Raw genomic sequence first — 17896 nt, forward strand, 5'->3', positions numbered from 1 at the left:
TATAATTTTACATGTACATAATTCAATAGGAGTGAGATGGTTAATACATTATAAGAAGAAAATAGAAAAAAAAATCATAATCACCCACCACTGAAACCACCTTTCATCTATAAAATCTATAATCGCTAATCTAAAGCAGAAAATATAACATATATGTGACAGATCTGACCATAAATATAAACATTTGTGTGACAGATCTGCCCATTGATAGGCACCTACAAAATGGGGTTTAAATCTACTGTCATGCAACTTCTACTGGATGCCATTCAGACAAAATGGATCTGTTGACACTTTTCTTAAGAACTGGGTTTGATCAAATTCAAACACCAACAGGAATGTATCAATTGGGTTTGATGAAATTCAAAAGCCCTCTGTGAGATAGTTAGCTATATAGTGGAGCAATTGTGAACTTGACTCACTTCAGTTCTCACATAATTTTTAACCAATAATTGTTGCAGATAGTAAACACAATTTCACAAGGATCTATTGAAGGGGCGATTTTCAAAACAACACTATTATTCTCGTAATAAATCAAATTGCAGCAAACTCCTCACAATTGCGAAAAATATGAAATCCCCCACATCAAAATAATGATATAGGTATTTAAAATCTCCCTATTATATAGCAGATTCTACTTCCCCTTCTCCCCCATCACCATCTACTCCACTGCATGCCTGCGCCATCTGAGAGATGGTTGGTAATCCGCATGGGTTTCTTCAATGTGATTATTCTTCCATGGCAGCTTGTGATGAGCACGCTTACGCTTCTTGGCCTCCACTCCCACAATATCATCAGCACTCTGTCAAACACAGAATTTATCAGTAACATATATGTGAATAAATATTGAAAATTAAAGGTTTCAGGCCCTGGGGGTTGAGAATAAATATAGAAATGGATACCTGGAGACAGAGGCCGTCTTCAATATCACAGATGGGGTAATCCTCTGGGCAACAATAAATAGAACCTGTGCAGCACACGGCATTCTCAAGCTCGCAGCATCCATAAATCAGACAATAATCTAACAATTCAAATATACAGCAGCATGTCTCATCGGATGAACAATAGGAGTATCCGCCACACTCGACGGGCGAGGGGCTCGGCGGAGGTGGTGGCGGCGGTGGTGGCGGAGTAGAAGGCGGTGGTGGTGGTGGTGTCGAGGAAGGGGATGGTTCGGGACTGGGCGAGGTTTCCTCCTTGGTGGGATAGGAGGCCATTGCATTGATAGCGCAGACGCCATATTCAATATCTGTGTTTCTCTCTATGTAAAAGTATCCATCCAGTCCCCAATCTGTACCCCATGAATTCTTGACGATCCAGTAGTCCACATCGTCTTCAGAGGAATAGCCAACGATAAGTACTGCGTGGTCAATGTCGTCTGGATTGCTCGAACAATCACCATCGTATATCCCCTGCATTCATGTCGAGGTCGGATTTATTAGGGTTTATGTCGATGTCGGATTTTGTTAGGGTTTATGTCGATGTCGGATTTTGCTAGGGTTTAGGTAAGAATTGGAATTTTTTAAATTAATAAATAAATAGGTATTATAATCGTTGCGAATTTCGTACCCCGCTGTAGAGCTGAAAGTCGATGGCGGAGCCATCCATTCCGACGCTGACTGGTTGTTGGACAACAGCACAGAGGACTGCGGCGTCGGTTTCTGCCACGTCAGTGTAACCGTCTATGGTGACCACTTTGTATCCTTCCTGGTCACATGACAAACACGGGAAACCAACACTTTAAATTTAATAAACTGTTTTTTACTTCTATAAATGGCATAAAAACATGTTTCTATGGAAATGAATTACATCGCCCTTTGCTCATTCATGATTTAAAGTTTTATTGTAGCCAGATTATATGGCTGGCATCACCTTTACTAATTTATGATTTATAATTTAGCGTTTTATAATAAATTTGGATATTTTATATTTTGTTTTAATTTAAAAAATTATAAATAATATAAAAAATTAATATAATGTTGTAATCTCAATAGAACAAAAGATGGAAAGCACAACTTTTATATTTATATTAAATTTTAATTTATTATTAAAAATAAATATTTCCTTTTTAATTTATAAAGTTTTTATCTTTAAAAAAAATAAAAAATCAAATTATTTACGAATTTTAAAAGAGTTTAGTTTAATAAGGAGTTGTCTTAAATTGAGGTTAAATCTTGATTTGTATTATTTAAAATGGTTTTTTAATTGTATATTTGGATGTTTAGTTTAATGTTTTAAATTGAGGTTAAATCTTGATTTGTATTATTTAAAATGGTTTTTTAACTGTATATTTGGATTGAGCACCCGGAAAAACCCCTGGGACGCTTTGATTGTGCAGAAATTAGCTATCAAACTTGCGATTTCAATAAATTGCTGCCAGATTTTGACCAGAACAACCCACCGGAAAAGCTTCCAAAAAATCTCTTTAAAGACAACTCTGTTTAATAATACGAGCGAGTTTGAAATCCATCATCATATTAAAATATTAAAAAAAATCATTATATGTATATAAAATTTTAAATAAATGTTTTCCTCATCACAGCCTAGACTTTAATCAATTGAATCCACCCCTATTGATATTGTATTGTTTAAAAACATAAAATTTTGTTATTATAAAAGATAAAAAATAATTATAAAATAAAAAATAATTATAAAAATATTTTATATGAGTATAAAAATATATGAAAATAAATTAATTAAAATGTAAAATGCTAATATATAAAATTAGTATTTGGTTTGTTTTTAATAAAATTTAATATATAAACTTAAAATATTTCTGGATTAAAGATTTATATTAAATAAATAATATTGAAAATGATGTGTTACATGTTGAATTAAGAAAACATTTTATATTTAAATAAAACAATAAATTTCTAACCAAAGAGTTAAGCATACTATTTGTTAAAATTTTGTAAATGAGGTAGCAAGTTAAGAATAAATAGGGAAACACTTTGTAGATAAGTGTGTTTGAATTAGAGGACTTTTGGGACAGGTGACCTCGAGAGATGTCCTAATTACTAGGTGCAAGCCATGAAAGTGAAGATTGATGCTATGTGTTCATTTCCTCTTCCTTCACGTGATGCCATAAGTACTAAGTGGATTATTCATAATCATGAGAAATTGGTGAGTTATAACTAATACTGATGGATATTGGCCATAAATGAATGACTTACTCTATGTAGATAATCCCAAAAAATATATCTCATATGTTGGACTGTGTAAGCCCTTCAATGTCTAAATGAAAGAGTGAAGGGATCTCTAACTAAATAGTTCATAAGGCACAATACTTGTTAAGGTTTTATAGATAGGGTAGCAAGCTAGGTAGGCTTTATTGTGGAAAAAACTTCATTCTGAAGTGCTCTTGGACTATAGGAGCCTTGAGATGGGTGAACTCTTAAGAAGCTTTGGTTATCTCATATGTTGGATTGTGGAAGCCCCTCAATGAATAAACAAAAGAGTGAAGGAATCTCTAATTGAATAGTTCATGAGGCACACTCCTTACTAATATTTTCTAGATAGGGTAGCAAGGTAAGTGAACTTGATTGTGGGAAAAACTCCAAAGTTAAATTTTGATCTCGAACTATAGGAGTCTTGGGATGGGTGAACTCTCGATGAGTTTTGCTTATCCCATATGTTGGATTGTGGAATCCTCTCGACGTGTAAATAATAAAGTGAAGGGTCCAACTCTAACTGAATGGTTCATAAGACACAAGACTTATTAAGGTTTTGTAGATATGGTAGCAAACTAAGTGAGTGTAATTGTCGGGAAAACTCCAAAGTGAAGTACTCTTGAACTAGGGGAATCCTGGGATCAGTGAACTTGTAGCAAGTTCTAGTTATTTTGTGCAAGTGTCAAAGGTGATGATCAATGCTATATGACTTATTTCACTAGTTTGAATCCACATTCTTCACCTTTGTGAGCATCACCCAATGTAATGAGTACTAAGTGAACTATCGAAATGATGAGAAATTGAATGGTTGTGACAAATACTCATGGATATGGGTTATATCATAATGTTTTTCTTTACTTACTCTATAGAAATAATCCCAAAAAATCATATCTCACAAAATGAAGTACATAATTGTTTACCAAAAACAAATACAATCATGGACGTTAGAGTCATGTAAACTTATCTCACAAAAAAATTAAGTAATTATGGGCTAAAAGATTTATGTTTGTAACAATTTATTGAATCCAAATTCCAAGATAAACCATGTATAGATCTAAGTACTGAGAGTTCCAAACAAATGTGCCATTTTTTCTAATGTGGTATATAAATGTTCTAGGCATACCTTTGTAGCGTTGCAAGTACCATCCTCACCAGTGTATGGGTAGTCTGCTTCTGTGTCAATGCCACCATTTTGTATTACCCATTCAAACGCATAATCCATATAACCTCCATCACACCCTTCATTGGTTGAATCACAATCAACCAACTCTTGTTCAGACAAGCTTATAAGGTCCCCCGTTGATATTGCATTGATCCCTTCTATTGCTCCTGTTGATGAGAATGACCAACAACTTCCTACACCACCATTATTAAAATAATATTAATTATTACTAAAAAAAAACTTTAAAATTATATATCCTTTTTTCCTAAAATTATTAATTATTAAATTTAAACTAATACTTTTGTAACCATTTAAAAAATAATAAATTTAATTTAGTAAAATATTAAAAAATATTATTTATTTTATTAAAATTCAAATTTCATTTGTACCATATTTTTTTTTTATAAACTTAAACAATACCACTCAAATAAAATCAAACTGTAATATTTTTATTAATAAAATATATATATATATATCCTAAAAATAAATCAAAGATAAACAATTATCTCAAACATCACCAAAACCAACTAACAAAAATATCAAAACTATCTCAACATCACAAAAGCCAATTAACCAAAAAGCACAAGCCAATGCTAGCGTGAATGTGGCGCAATGGCTATAAGATAATGTTTAGCATCATAAAAGTTAATAGACTTATAGTGAAGAGATAATTGCTAACTGTTTCATGGTAAACAATGCACTAATGAAATATTTATAAAATCATAGTATAAATATTATTTTTATATCAAAAATATTATTTATGTGAAATATTTACAAAATATATAGTATAAATATGTTTGAAAAATCAGATTTTTTGAAAATGTTTATATTTTTTATTTTAAGTTAAATTTATGTTTAATATTAAAATAGTAATTTTATCAATTTAATTTGTAATTTATGTATGAAAAATTAAATCAATTTAAATTATTAAAATATTTATCTTTATTAAACAAAATATATCATTACTTTAATAATTAATGTGAAAACAAATGTTAAAGTATGACATTATAATAGTAAAATTTTATATTTTTGTGAATATTAGATTGATAACAAACTCCACATATATATATATATATATTTCAAAATTACTAAAATTTATAGTTGATCAAGATTATTTAGATAAGGTCTAAGTTCAAAATTCTAAAGTAATGTCAAGGGCCCCAAATTATTGTCTAATAAGGCTGACAAGTCATTACTTAGCAAAAAAAACTTATAATGTCCCCAAATCATTGTCTAATAAGGCTGACAAGTCATTACCTAGCAAAAAAAACTTATAATGTAAAAGATATTCTTAAAAGAGAAAGTCTCACTCATAGAACACTTAGCTTTCCAACATTATTGCAATAGACCAAAATTCCATAAAAATCAAATCTATTTATTGATTAAGAACTAGCATATTAAATTGTAGTTTAAAGAAATATGAATCATTTACCCAAAAAAAATTAAAATAAAAAAATTGAAATTTAAGAAGATATCTATTATTATTAAATTTATAAAAAAAAGTTAACCAGTGACCTCCCAATTAACAAAGTGCTTAGCAATAAAAATTATAATTCATTTTCAAGTTAAAATTAAAACGTCTACTTCAATTAAAAAAAATTATAATTTATTTAATTTATATTCTATTTTTAAATAATAAAAAACAAATTTAACTATATATATATTTTTCTTTCTATCAAACTAACTAAAACCTTTACTAAATCACACATCATAAATATTCCGATGGGACCACTATTGGCATTTTCCAAAACAGTAATATTTAAATCCTCTCACTCCCAATATGACAATGACATTGACTTGGTTTTTATAACAGGGGATGCACTGTTCTATTGTCCCAAACAGGTTCAACTCCTACCTCATAACCCTTACCAGACTCATGAAGACTGGTGAAGACACTGTTAATGCATAAATAAGATGTAATGTTTAGATTCCTCTCAGTGTAATGTGCAGTGTTCAAATCCCCTCACTCCCAACTGCTCCCAATTTTATGTCCAAATCCCCTCATCCCCAACTGCTTGTTGAAGTTAAATGAGATGCAATGAGCAGATTTCTCTCATTAAAGCTCACTCCCAATTGTAAGTTCAAATCCCCTAAGTTCAAATCCCCTTACTGCCAATTTTATGTCCAAATCCCACACTCCCAACTGTTTGTTTAAGTTAAAAGATCAGATTTCTCTCATTAAAGCTCACTCCCAATTGTAAGTTCAAATCCACTTACTCCCAATTTTATGTCCAAATCCCCTCACTCTGGTTGAAGTTAAATGAGATGCAATGATCAGATTTCTTTCATTAAAGCTCCCTCACCTATCAATGGAAAACCAAATCTACAGAGCCAAAAACAACAAGTGGTACATATACAGAGAAACTCACCACAATCCCCTTGATTCTTGACTGCTGTGACAACGCCCTTCTTTCTCCAATCAAGAGACGAAGGAGCATCACATGTATCAAGCCGAGGCCGCTCCAGCTGTAAAGGAGATCTTGCAGGCTTCTTGGACTTTTTGGAATAAATAGCCTTGAACTCCTCATTCGTCAGATCGGCGAACTTATTGAGACCCAACCAGTGGCCGGAACGCTTCTTGCTGCTTCTTCTGTTTCTGTTGTGAGCCTCAATGTAGTCCAGATTCTTCTTGAAGATTTCCAGCCTCTTGACTTCCTCCTGCAAGCTGTGGTAAAGCTTGCCATGTTTGCTCTGCCATGACTCAAAAAGTCTCAACAATCTGTCTTCAGAAAGGAGGTCCTCAGCCTCATATTCCAGAATTGAAAATGAGTGCCATGCATCCACTGACCAAGAAGATGCCAGGAGGAGGAGAGACACCACACTGCACAGATAACAGCTATAGCCCATGGTAAATTATCTGTGTCCAGTGAGGAAAACAGAAGACCTAAATATGGTTGTGCATCAGGACATTATATATATATATATTTATTGGAGGGAAATCAGGAAATGGGTGCAACCAGGGAAGTAAACTCTGCATGTGAAATCTATGAATCCAAACGTATTAATAATTTTACAGTGCTCTGCTTACTTGCCCATTTCGAGTGAAATGGTGATGAACAGTGAGTACAGCTAACAAACATATTGGCGCCATAAGTGAACATAACTACCAGTCTCAGACCTAACATTCTGAAACTTCTGAGTCAACAGTTGAAGATCAGAGTTGAGGAGGGGAAGAAGAATATGAATGGTAGGTACTTGTTCTTCAAAGATGCAACACAGATAAGTACAACGTGCGTGCTTCTTCCCCACAAATAAAATACGTATGAATGAAAGGCAGATGAGGAGGTTTCAGATCAGATTGATAGCGTGGGGACATTTTGTAAAATGACACTACAAAATTATAATTTTATGCTGCAGCATTATCATTTGTATATTGTCGTATAGCAGTTCCACCTGGGCATTGACTTGGTTGTAACTTCTCAACCAAGCTACCCATGCTCTGGCTTTTGGATCCTTTCTCAAAACCAATTTAAAGTGAAACGCTTTTCTATATTATTTTTATGATTATTTTAAATATTGAATTGTTTTTTTTTTAATTTTTTGGAAGTTTTTTTTGTGGGTTTTTTAGGTTTAATTTTTTTAAAATCCGGTAAGAATTTATTGAAATCACAAGCTTCATGGGTAATCCTTCACAGTGGAAGTGCCCTAGGAGTCTTTCAGGGCGCTGAATCCATATATAGTGAAAAAACACAATTCAAGATTTTACCTCAAATTTTTCCACCAAATTCTGAAAGTCCAAAAAGTAACACTAAAACAACTCCTTTAAATATTGAGAATAATAATAACAAGGGCTATATAATAGTTAGTACTAGCCTCTTAATTTAAATATAGTTTAAATAATTGAAAAAATAATAAAGACAAATTTCATTATAAAAATAAAACAATATTGTTGAATGTCATCACCAAAAATAAAGAAATATGATTAATATTGTTTATATTAATATACATATATCTATGCCTGTTTTTATTTTTATTAACATATATAATTGTTTATAATTAAATTTATTAAAATATGTTTTTTATATAATAATAAGTTATTTTAAATTGAAAATATTGTGAAAAAATTATAATTCATGAAAATAGAGATAATAGAAAAAAATAAAAAATAAAAAATCAAAAAGTTAAATAAAAATAAAAAAATAAGTAACTAATAGAAATGGAAGTTATTAAAAAAACATATAATAAGACCTTAACCAATCACGTTACAAATAAATAAATTTAAATAATAATTAAAAATAACAAAAAATAAATTCCTAATGTTAAACTAAGCATAAGCATCATAATTTTTTGGTCAAAGACAAACTAATACCCAATCAAATGAAAAATTGAATGTGTTATACCATGCTTGTGGTAGGTATAATACAAATTTATTTTTAATGTGATTGTTAAGTTGATGTTAAATTGGTGTATAGGATTTTTTTTGTTTGTGAGATAAAGATATATTAAATTGGTGTATGAGATTTATTTTATTGGTAGGATAATGTTGATTTGACTATTTAAACGTTGGAAATTTATAATTTCTTAGGAAGAAACACATTCTTAATTATGAAGCCAACTAAGATTATGACAAACTTCATCTATGTCACAAATTGTTAACTACAACCTTTCTTAATTATGAGACCAACTAATATTATGACAAACTCCATCTATGTCATAAATTGTTAACAACAACCTTTCTTAAACTCCATCTATGTCACAAATTGTTAACTACAACCTTTCTTAATTATGAGACCAACTAATATTATGACAAACTCCATCTATGTCATAAATTGTTAACAACAACCTTTCTTAATTACGAAGCCAACTAATATTATGACAAACTCCATCTATGTTATAAATTGTTAACTACAACCTTAACTTAAAACACATAAAATTAACTTATTCAAAATGTGATTGTGAAAAAGCATTTAGAAAAAAGTGAAGAGAAACTCATAAATTTTGAGAATTTTAATAGTTATTTATGATTTGAGTTTGAATAATGTCAATTATTTATGAGTAAGTTTAAATTTTTAAAATGAAGAAACACAAACGAAATTAGTGAAATAAATTGTATACAAATCTCATTACATTCGATTGTGTGTATCTCATTTTCTTTGAGCTAATATGAATAACATGTATAACCCATTTTCAAAGGTTGATTTTAAGTCAAATGCATGGTGCATCTTCCAAGACTCATTACATTGAATTGTGGATTCCCATCCTCTTTGAGAGAGTTTGAATGGGCATGTATGGCCCATTTTTGCAGGGTCACCTTCAATAAAATGTATGGCACATCTCCAAAAAAAAAATGGAATTAAATCTCATTAAATTCAATTGTGTATGTACCCACTCTTTTGAGAGTTTGAATAACATGTAAGAGACATTTTGGAGGGGTGAACCTGAATAAAATGCTCTGTTAAGAGTAGGCTTGAATATTGTGCATGACTTATCTATCACGAGTAGGATTGAATATTATGCATGAACCGTTTCTCACCCGTAGGATTAAATAGCAAGTATAAACCAACTCCCATGAGTGAAGGAACTTGAATAGCATGTATGACCCATATTAACTTGAATGAGATGTATGAGAGTGTAAATATACAACCAATATATGATAGTAAAGAGGTAGCATTAAATGCATATTCACTAAAATTTAACAAACTAAAATAAAATGTAGAGAATTCTCCACTCAAAACGTGTGAAGGTAGAACCCAAACCCTCACCCAAATGGAATCCAATGGAATCCAATCCAATGTAAAAAGTACATATAGTCATTAATTTTTATGAAGTGTTATGAAAACAAAAGAAAAGCTAGACTATTTATTTGTAGAAAATCTTAATGTAAATCGAAGAATGTAATATGGAGACAACTTATACAAAATCCCTTTAAATATAGACTTAAAGGGACTTTGTATAGAGTCTTTTTAATTTACTATTTTTAGAGTTAGTAAATTGTTATGTGCTTTTCATTTTCTTTCATAATAGTCAAGGTTAGCAAATAACCCATGGTAATAATGGAGTTGGTAAGATAAATCTAATGAGGAAGTCAAGATCTAGTGTGTGGGGTCAACTTTCACCTATGTCAATGGCTGGCTTTAAGGGTGTTGGTTCAATTCATATAATCTGGGAAGCAATGTGACTCCTGACTGTCCCAATAATACCTCCATCATTTGTTGAAGTCTTCATAATGTTTTGTACCATTTCCATTCAAAAGAGACTAAAAGAAGGTAGCAATCAAGTAACTTGGCTTAGAGTGACCTTGTAGAGAATGACATTAGAGAAGGGTCATCTCCTCAAGGGGTGGAAAAATCCTCTAGACAAAGTAACCAACACAAACAAATATCCTCTAACTAGAATCTGTAAAGAGTGTGTTAAATAATGTTAGGCCCATTACTTTCATGAAAAAAAATTACTATATCAACACATATTTGATTTGCAAAGAAACTCACTATGAACATTAGGAAAAACATATGTATCTCACCTTTCAAGCCTCTGGAGATAATTAATGTAATTTTGTTGATGATCGAAAGTTTCCCGAGAGGTTAACTAGTCAATTAAACAGTTTAAAGGTTGTCCCGATTAAGTTGACTAGTGTGCTAGTCAAGGTAGAAACGTTGGACATTTGGGTGCACAAAAGGTGATCATATTTGACTATGTTTTCTTTATTTTATGGAAGTTAGTTATGTTTTGGGTTATATATAGAAGATCATATGGTTTAGTTGATCATGATCTAATGATATAATGTGTTGAACTATGTTCCCTTGAGCTAGAACCCTCAACAGTGTCACCACCTCCTCTTGGAATTCTAGAATGGATTTTATTGACACCACCTCTTCTTGGAATTCTTTGCTCTTTACTTTGTAATTGCTTAGTTCTCCAACATGGTATTAGAGTTGTTGGTTTGAGACTTTATTTATTGTCTATGAGCCATTTTTAGAGGGTTTTATTTTTATGTGTGCTCTTGTCAAGTTATATATTTCTAGAAGATTGACTTGGGTTTTGAGTTGCACTAGTTTGGATTAATAGAAAAAGTGTCCTCAGACACACAAATTTTATTAATAAGGAAAAGAAAAATTACATAAAATCTACAAGAGCTTACACACGATCACTCAACACCTTTGCAAGTGGAGAGAAACAAGCTTTAAATAAGTTTGTGTCCTAAACTAATTTTGTTATGGATCACTTATTTCATTTAAAAGTGTCTATTTACATTTAATGCACTTGTAACAACACTCCTAACTATTTTTCTAAATTAGTTCCTAAGAAACGACACCTTTCTAGATGTCATATCTTTTATAACAAATATATATTCTAAGAAGACTCTAAAACTCTAAATAATTAATCTAAGAAAACTCTAAATAATTAAATATTAATTTATGTACTTTGGATCATACATCTAACATTAACGCCCTTGATCCAAAGGTACATTACAACAAATACCAAGCTCTTCCCTAAACTTAGTAAATTTGATCGTGCCAAGTGGTTTTGTGAAAATATCCAAGATTTGATCTTCTGAAGGACAATATACTCGTTTGATGATGTCTTTTACAATGAGTGTTCTGATGTAATGATATTTTGTGTCCATGTGCTTTGTTTTGGAATGGAAAACTGGATTTTTGGTAAGTTTTATGGTTGATTAGCTTTCGATCAATAAAGATGTGGTTTCTGCTTGAGGAATACCTAAATCCTACGAAACTCTCTACAACCAAACAATTTCACATGTTGCTTCCTATGGTGATATATAGTCTGCTTCTACCGAAAAAGTGGCCATTGTAGCTTGCTTCTTGTAACTCCAGTAAACTACAACATACCCCATGTTCATTAAATAACCTGATGTTGATGCTCGATCATCAATACTTCCAACAAATTTTTCATCTGAATATCCACCAAGTCCAAAGTTCTCAAAATTTTTGTAAAGAAGACCAAACTCATTTGTCCCTTGGATATATCTAAGGACCCTTTTTGCTACAATCTAGTGGCTTTCCCTTGGTTCATGCATAAAGCACAAGAGAATATTGATTGCATAAGGTATGTATGTACAAGTGGCTGTCAGATAGATAAATTTGCCATTCAATTGTTTATAAGTAGTATTGTTTACTAATTCCCCCCCTTCAAATTTTGAAAGTTTTAAGTTTTGTTCCATTGGTGTGAGAACAGGATTTGCAATCTTGCATTCCATGTGCTGGAAATAACTTTGGAGATGATATGAGGCAAGTTGCACCTTCGAATGTTGCAATGTTTGAATAAGAAGCTTACTAGTTTACGTTATTGACAATGAGAGACCCATTGAAAAAGGCCCTTCACACTCTTTACCAAATTGCATGACAACGATCTAGCAGTGAAGGCTTCCACTGTACTCAAATGCAGAGCTTCACCTTAATAGTAACATTCAAGAGTAAAATTGATCGCTCCTCCAATCGTGGGGGATTTATGTTGGTCCTTCATTGGTCCTTCACATGGTATCTGGTGTGAGTTGTGGGTTGGTTTTGAATAGGTATGATGGCCAATTTTCATAGTAAGTGTAGGATCTAAAATGAAGGCTCCAGGCTCAATTCAACATGCAGCATCTAAAACCATATTTGATCTCCCCAGAGAGGGATTTTGCAAGTGCAATTAAAGTTGGTCGATATTTCATTGTGGTGTTGGTCCAAGGAGAGAAGGCTTTGAGGTTCTCTGGTGTTGAGGTGTTTATGGTGTCGATTGCGGTGTTGAAATATGGCAACAAAAATATTCCAATTTAATTTGTCCTTGAATTAAATTGTGAATTAAAATCGAATTTAGTTTTAACAGCTACTTGGAAATAATTAATTAATTTATTTTAAATTAATTAGTTGGAGAAATTCAAGTTAGAAGTCTTTCTGAAGTCATGCAAGAGTTATCCCTTAAATTAAGGAGATAAGATTTAATTATATTTGAGTTGTAATTAGTTAACTCAGTTTACTGAGTTAAGTCTAGTTAAATTAGTTCTAAACTATTTGAGGAACTAATAGAGATTTAACAGTCAGTTGATGCATTAATGCACTCAACTAGTGCTACTCCAGTTAACTAAAGATTCCCTCATCAGAAACTCATGCATGTCTATTCTGAGAAAGACCCAGTTGAGATTAATGTTCAAGGACAATGTACTATCAATTGCATGTGTTTTTTCATGGAGAAAACTTATGCATGCAGTCAAGGATTCATCCTTGAGGATTGCTCAATTTTGAAGGCTTGTTTTCCACTTGGTAATAGGCTAATCATCCACAAGGAGCAGCGCAAGGAAATAGGTGCTTGGAGGGCAGAGAGGAAGGCTGGAGAGAAGCCAAGATTTCCTGTAAGCATTTGTGAGAGCTAAGGCTTTGTATAATTCCTAAATATTTCCACCATGTATGATAATACAATAGTGTGGGGTTTTTATTTGAGACTTTCCCGAAAGTATTTTCATGTGTATTGTGCCATTGTATCATTTGTAGGTTCCGAGTCAGGGGAGGTTGGAGTGCTCCTTTATTTCACAACCTCGCTATCAGTGTGGGACAATCCTCCATCTCATGGTCAAACAACATATAATACAAGCATGATGGGCGCGTTGGATTTGTACAATTGTGGGCATAATTCCCAGGCCCTTCACAATTGTAACATATCAGTTGTCCATGACCTCTTCCTGTCCCCCGTCCACCTCGGCCTTGTCTGCGCCCCTGAAATCTGGTGCATGCCATTCCTGCATTTTGATCGAGGGGTCGTGTTTCGACTTGAACTCTGTAGGTAGGAGTTCGATCCATCATCATCTCATAACTTATATAGGTGTGCTCATCATGTCCTACTGACCTGCAGAAATTACACAACAACTGTTATGAATTCTGTGTATACTTCTGTAATAGATGGCAGTTAACTGTAGCATGCTTTCCTCCTATCTGACAAATCGCGCACCATAGTGCAGGCATTGCATGTTGCTTATTGGGGCCTAACCCAAGTTCAGAGGTGATTTAGCCAAACAAATCCTGGTACTATTGGCCGTTTCGGTAATAGTTGGTAGAGCGCGGACTGAGGTCTCAGCCAAAGTAGTATGGGAGGGTGCTAGAACCAGGTTTCCACACCCTGGAGATGTCTGATGGCTTCAAGTGGTTCACGGTTAGACCCTGCACACATGTCTCTATGCGCACTGTCCCATACCTGTTATCGGGAAAACTAGTGTCTATACAGAGCTGCTAGTCCCACTAAGGCTGGTAGCTACCTTAGAAGCAAACACACTAAAAACTACTTTGATTTTCCTTTATGAGAAAAATATAAGAGAAGAATAAGGAGACCAACCTCTGTCTTGCGCTTGGTTCCTTGCTCGATTCCTCTCTCTTCTGGTAGGTCTTTGCCACTCGCTTCCTTGTCTACCCAGCTTCAAGGAGTACCTGTAGAGTCAAAGAAGCATAACACTATCCAAGAACATAGATCTATTATCATAAACAATATAGGATCAGATGTACATTGACCACACAAATGCATAAATCATCAATCATACAAGAATGTGGAGGAAAACTTGAATAGCTTTATTGATAATCAAGAAAAAGCAAAGAGGATTACAACCAATTGTTCTGACCCAGCATCATCCTCTCAGCAAGAAAACCCTTCTTCACCTCATGAAAAGCTTAGATCACCCAACACTATGATATTGCACCAAGAAACCAACAGCACTTCCTTACAAGATACAAAATTCCAGCCTTTGGATCTCTGGGATGAGGGATCCATATATAAATGACTGCAAGGGAGGTGAGTCAGCTTTTGAGATTTGATTAGTGTCTTCTCTCTGATAGTTCTTGATTCCACTTGGAGATTGATTATCTCTTACTCATCCCTGGTCGAATTCAGAGAGGCAAGTGTCACAGGAGAGGTTTCTGGAAGATTCCATGCTCCTCCACCTTGCGGATTGACCCTGCCATTTGTCCCTTCTCGTCCATCGCACCCCATAGAAGGGTTTTTTGACATGCATCACACCTACTGTGTGTATTCAGGTGGGATGCAATGCACTTTGCCTATGGAGCAGGTGAAATGGTCCAGTTTTGACTAGTTCTGAGTAGTTTTTCATGGAGAACTTCTGGGAGATGCTGTAATCACTTGACCTTGTTCTTTTAGGGGTCGGAATAACACCTTTAGGGACTTAGGAGCCCTTGGTTTGTGGAAATTTATGCTTAGGGTTGCAGTGCCCAAAAATGTCTATAACAGTTGCCCCCTAAAGCATGAGGTCGTTAATCTTTTGATGTCGGGTGAAATGCTTTATCATGAGGATCCAAAGTTTTTTCAAGCTGGAAGGCGACCTGTAATAAGATACAATACAATACATTATCTTCATATTATTTTCATGATCTAGCTGAGGCGGGCATTCCCATGCTCAGCTTTATAAATTCATTTTCATGTACATAGGACAGACAATCGTCTGAGTGTATACTGATGATTCTGGTAGAGCCATCATCCCTTAGATTGGATGATTATCTGTGCAGCAATAATGTACATTTGATGTCTTTATTTTCCTGAATATATATCGTAGCCCGGATGGATGAAAATAGATCTGGGGTCTTCAATCTCGTTCGATCTTCACTCAAAGTATAAGTCGATCTATGTGAGAGATGTTCTGGAGTCGAACATGGAAAGACATCGCCTGATTACTATCCAATGATGTAAGTTGTTAACAGGCGCGAGAGGAATCACTGATAATGATAATGACCCTCAAGGTACTGCAGTACAATTCACGTGGTGTGAATGAGGGACTTGGCGTCGAACACCACGCAAAATATTTCGGTCGAAGGCCATTGATGTAAACCTATTGCCAGAAGTGAGAAACTTGCCATTGAGGCATGCAAGCTTCAAAGTACTGAAAGGGTTGTTCCTAGATCGACTTCTTGGATAATGAGCTGATGTCAACAAGAAGCAGTCTGTCATAGGAGGGCCTTAGTGAATCCCACATCAATGACACGGAACGGAGCAAATGATTTTAATGGAGGTGAAAACGATCTGGTGATATATGGTTCAGGGTGGTGGTCATGAAAGAATGGAGCGAAAATGTATTATAGTGGGTGAGACACAGGTGAATTCTCTGAGCGACTTCTCTTGAACATATCAGCGACACTGAAATGATGGATTGGAAGCATTAACCCCAAATGTGGATGGTGTGATGGAACCATGGTGATGTTACCAGTGAATGGAACAGCCCAAGCCAACTCGGATGCGGAGTGAAAGTGTCATGTTCAAGAGCGACTTGCTACCAACAAAGTTTCTTCAAGTTTTCTTCCCAATTTTTCCCCAGTCATTGCTGACCAGTACCTCTTTATTTTTGTCAAGCTTGAGGAGGATAACATATGCTTGTTCTATAATTTGCCCGACCCATCACTATGTTTTAATGAGCCTAGCGATAGTGAAACTCGTTCTTGTCTGTTATGGACAAGTTTGTCGCTATTAGGTTTTAACAAGTTTAATGACAAAGATAACTCGGTCCTTTTCAATTTTAGAGAGTCTGAAAAGGGACGTAAAGGAAACTCCAAAAATCCATTTTCATCATCTAATCCCTTAAGTCCGAAAAAGTATAAAATAACACAAAAGGGATGAATTTTCGCTAATTTTAACGAGCCGAACAAAACAAGCGCTCGATCTTTTTGTGTAATAATCCCTCAGGTCCAAAAATATTAAAATCTAAAGGATGGATAGCACTTCCGGTCACTTTAACGAGCTGGAGAGGCCAATGGCTCAACAATCTTTTCATATTTTATGAGTCAGTTGAAAAGAGCTTTAAAGGAGACTCGTTTTTTGAGGAACGAGTGATAGATTCGGGTAGCAGCTGATTCCAGGTAAGGTTTGGAATTTTCCAATCATGGCAATGTCACAAGGATGGCTAACAAGATCACTCTTCGCAGTTGTTCCTCAAAAGGGGTAAACAATCAAGCTGAGGCGAGCATTCCCATGCTCAGATTTATAAACTCATTTTCATGTACATAGGACAGACAATCGTCTGAGTGTAGACTAATGATTCTGGTAGAGTCATCATCCCTTAGATTGGATGATTATCTGTGCAGAAATGATGTACATTTGATGTCTTTATTTTCCTGAATATATATCGCAGCCCGGATGGATGAAACTAGATCCGGGGTCTTCAATCTCATTCGATCTTCACTCAAAGTACAAGTTGATCCATGTGAGAGATGTTCTGGATTCGAACATCGAAAGACATCGCCTGATTACTAGCAAATGATGTAAGCTGTTAACAGGCATGAGAGGAATCACCGATAATGATAATGACCCTCAAGGTACTGCAGTACAATTCACGTGGTGTGAATGAGGGACTTCGCATCGAACACCACGCAAAATCTTTTGGTCGAAGGCCATTGATGTAAACCTGTCATCGAAAGTGAGAAACTTGCCATTGAGGCATGCAAGCTTCAAAGTACTGAAAGGGTTGTTCCTAGATCGACTTCTTGGATAATGAGCTGATGTTGAAAAGAAGCGATCTGTCATAGGAGGGCCTTAGTGAATCCCACATCAATGACACGAAACGGAGAAAATGATTTTAATGGAGGTGAAAACGATCTGGTGATATACGGTTCAGGGTGGCGGTCATGAAAGAATGGATCGA

At 34.2% G+C, this 17896-nt stretch overlaps 1 protein-coding gene across 1 annotated transcript; it reads right to left on the reverse strand.

Annotated features, from left to right (window-relative positions):
• Positions 1 to 410: 410 nt before the first annotated feature.
• Positions 411 to 7447, reverse strand: LOC149162216 (cysteine protease XCP2-like). The gene is made up of 5 exons (XM_089437172.1): positions 6699 to 7447; positions 4291 to 4523; positions 1567 to 1704; positions 900 to 1409; positions 411 to 799 (listed from the first exon to the last, which is right to left on the reverse strand). The coding sequence occupies exons 1-5, from the start codon at positions 7174 to 7176 to the stop codon at positions 659 to 661; spliced, it is 1500 nt and encodes a 499-aa protein (XP_089293298.1). The 5' UTR covers positions 7177 to 7447; the 3' UTR covers positions 411 to 658.
• Positions 7448 to 17896: the final 10449 nt, after the last annotated feature.

This window comes from Pinus tabuliformis, chromosome 5_2 (genome assembly GCF_031772625.1).
Source record: "Pinus tabuliformis cultivar Carrire ecotype Pingquan chromosome 5_2, CPIR1, whole genome shotgun sequence".
Taxonomy (NCBI): domain Eukaryota; kingdom Viridiplantae; phylum Streptophyta; class Pinopsida; order Pinales; family Pinaceae; genus Pinus; species Pinus tabuliformis.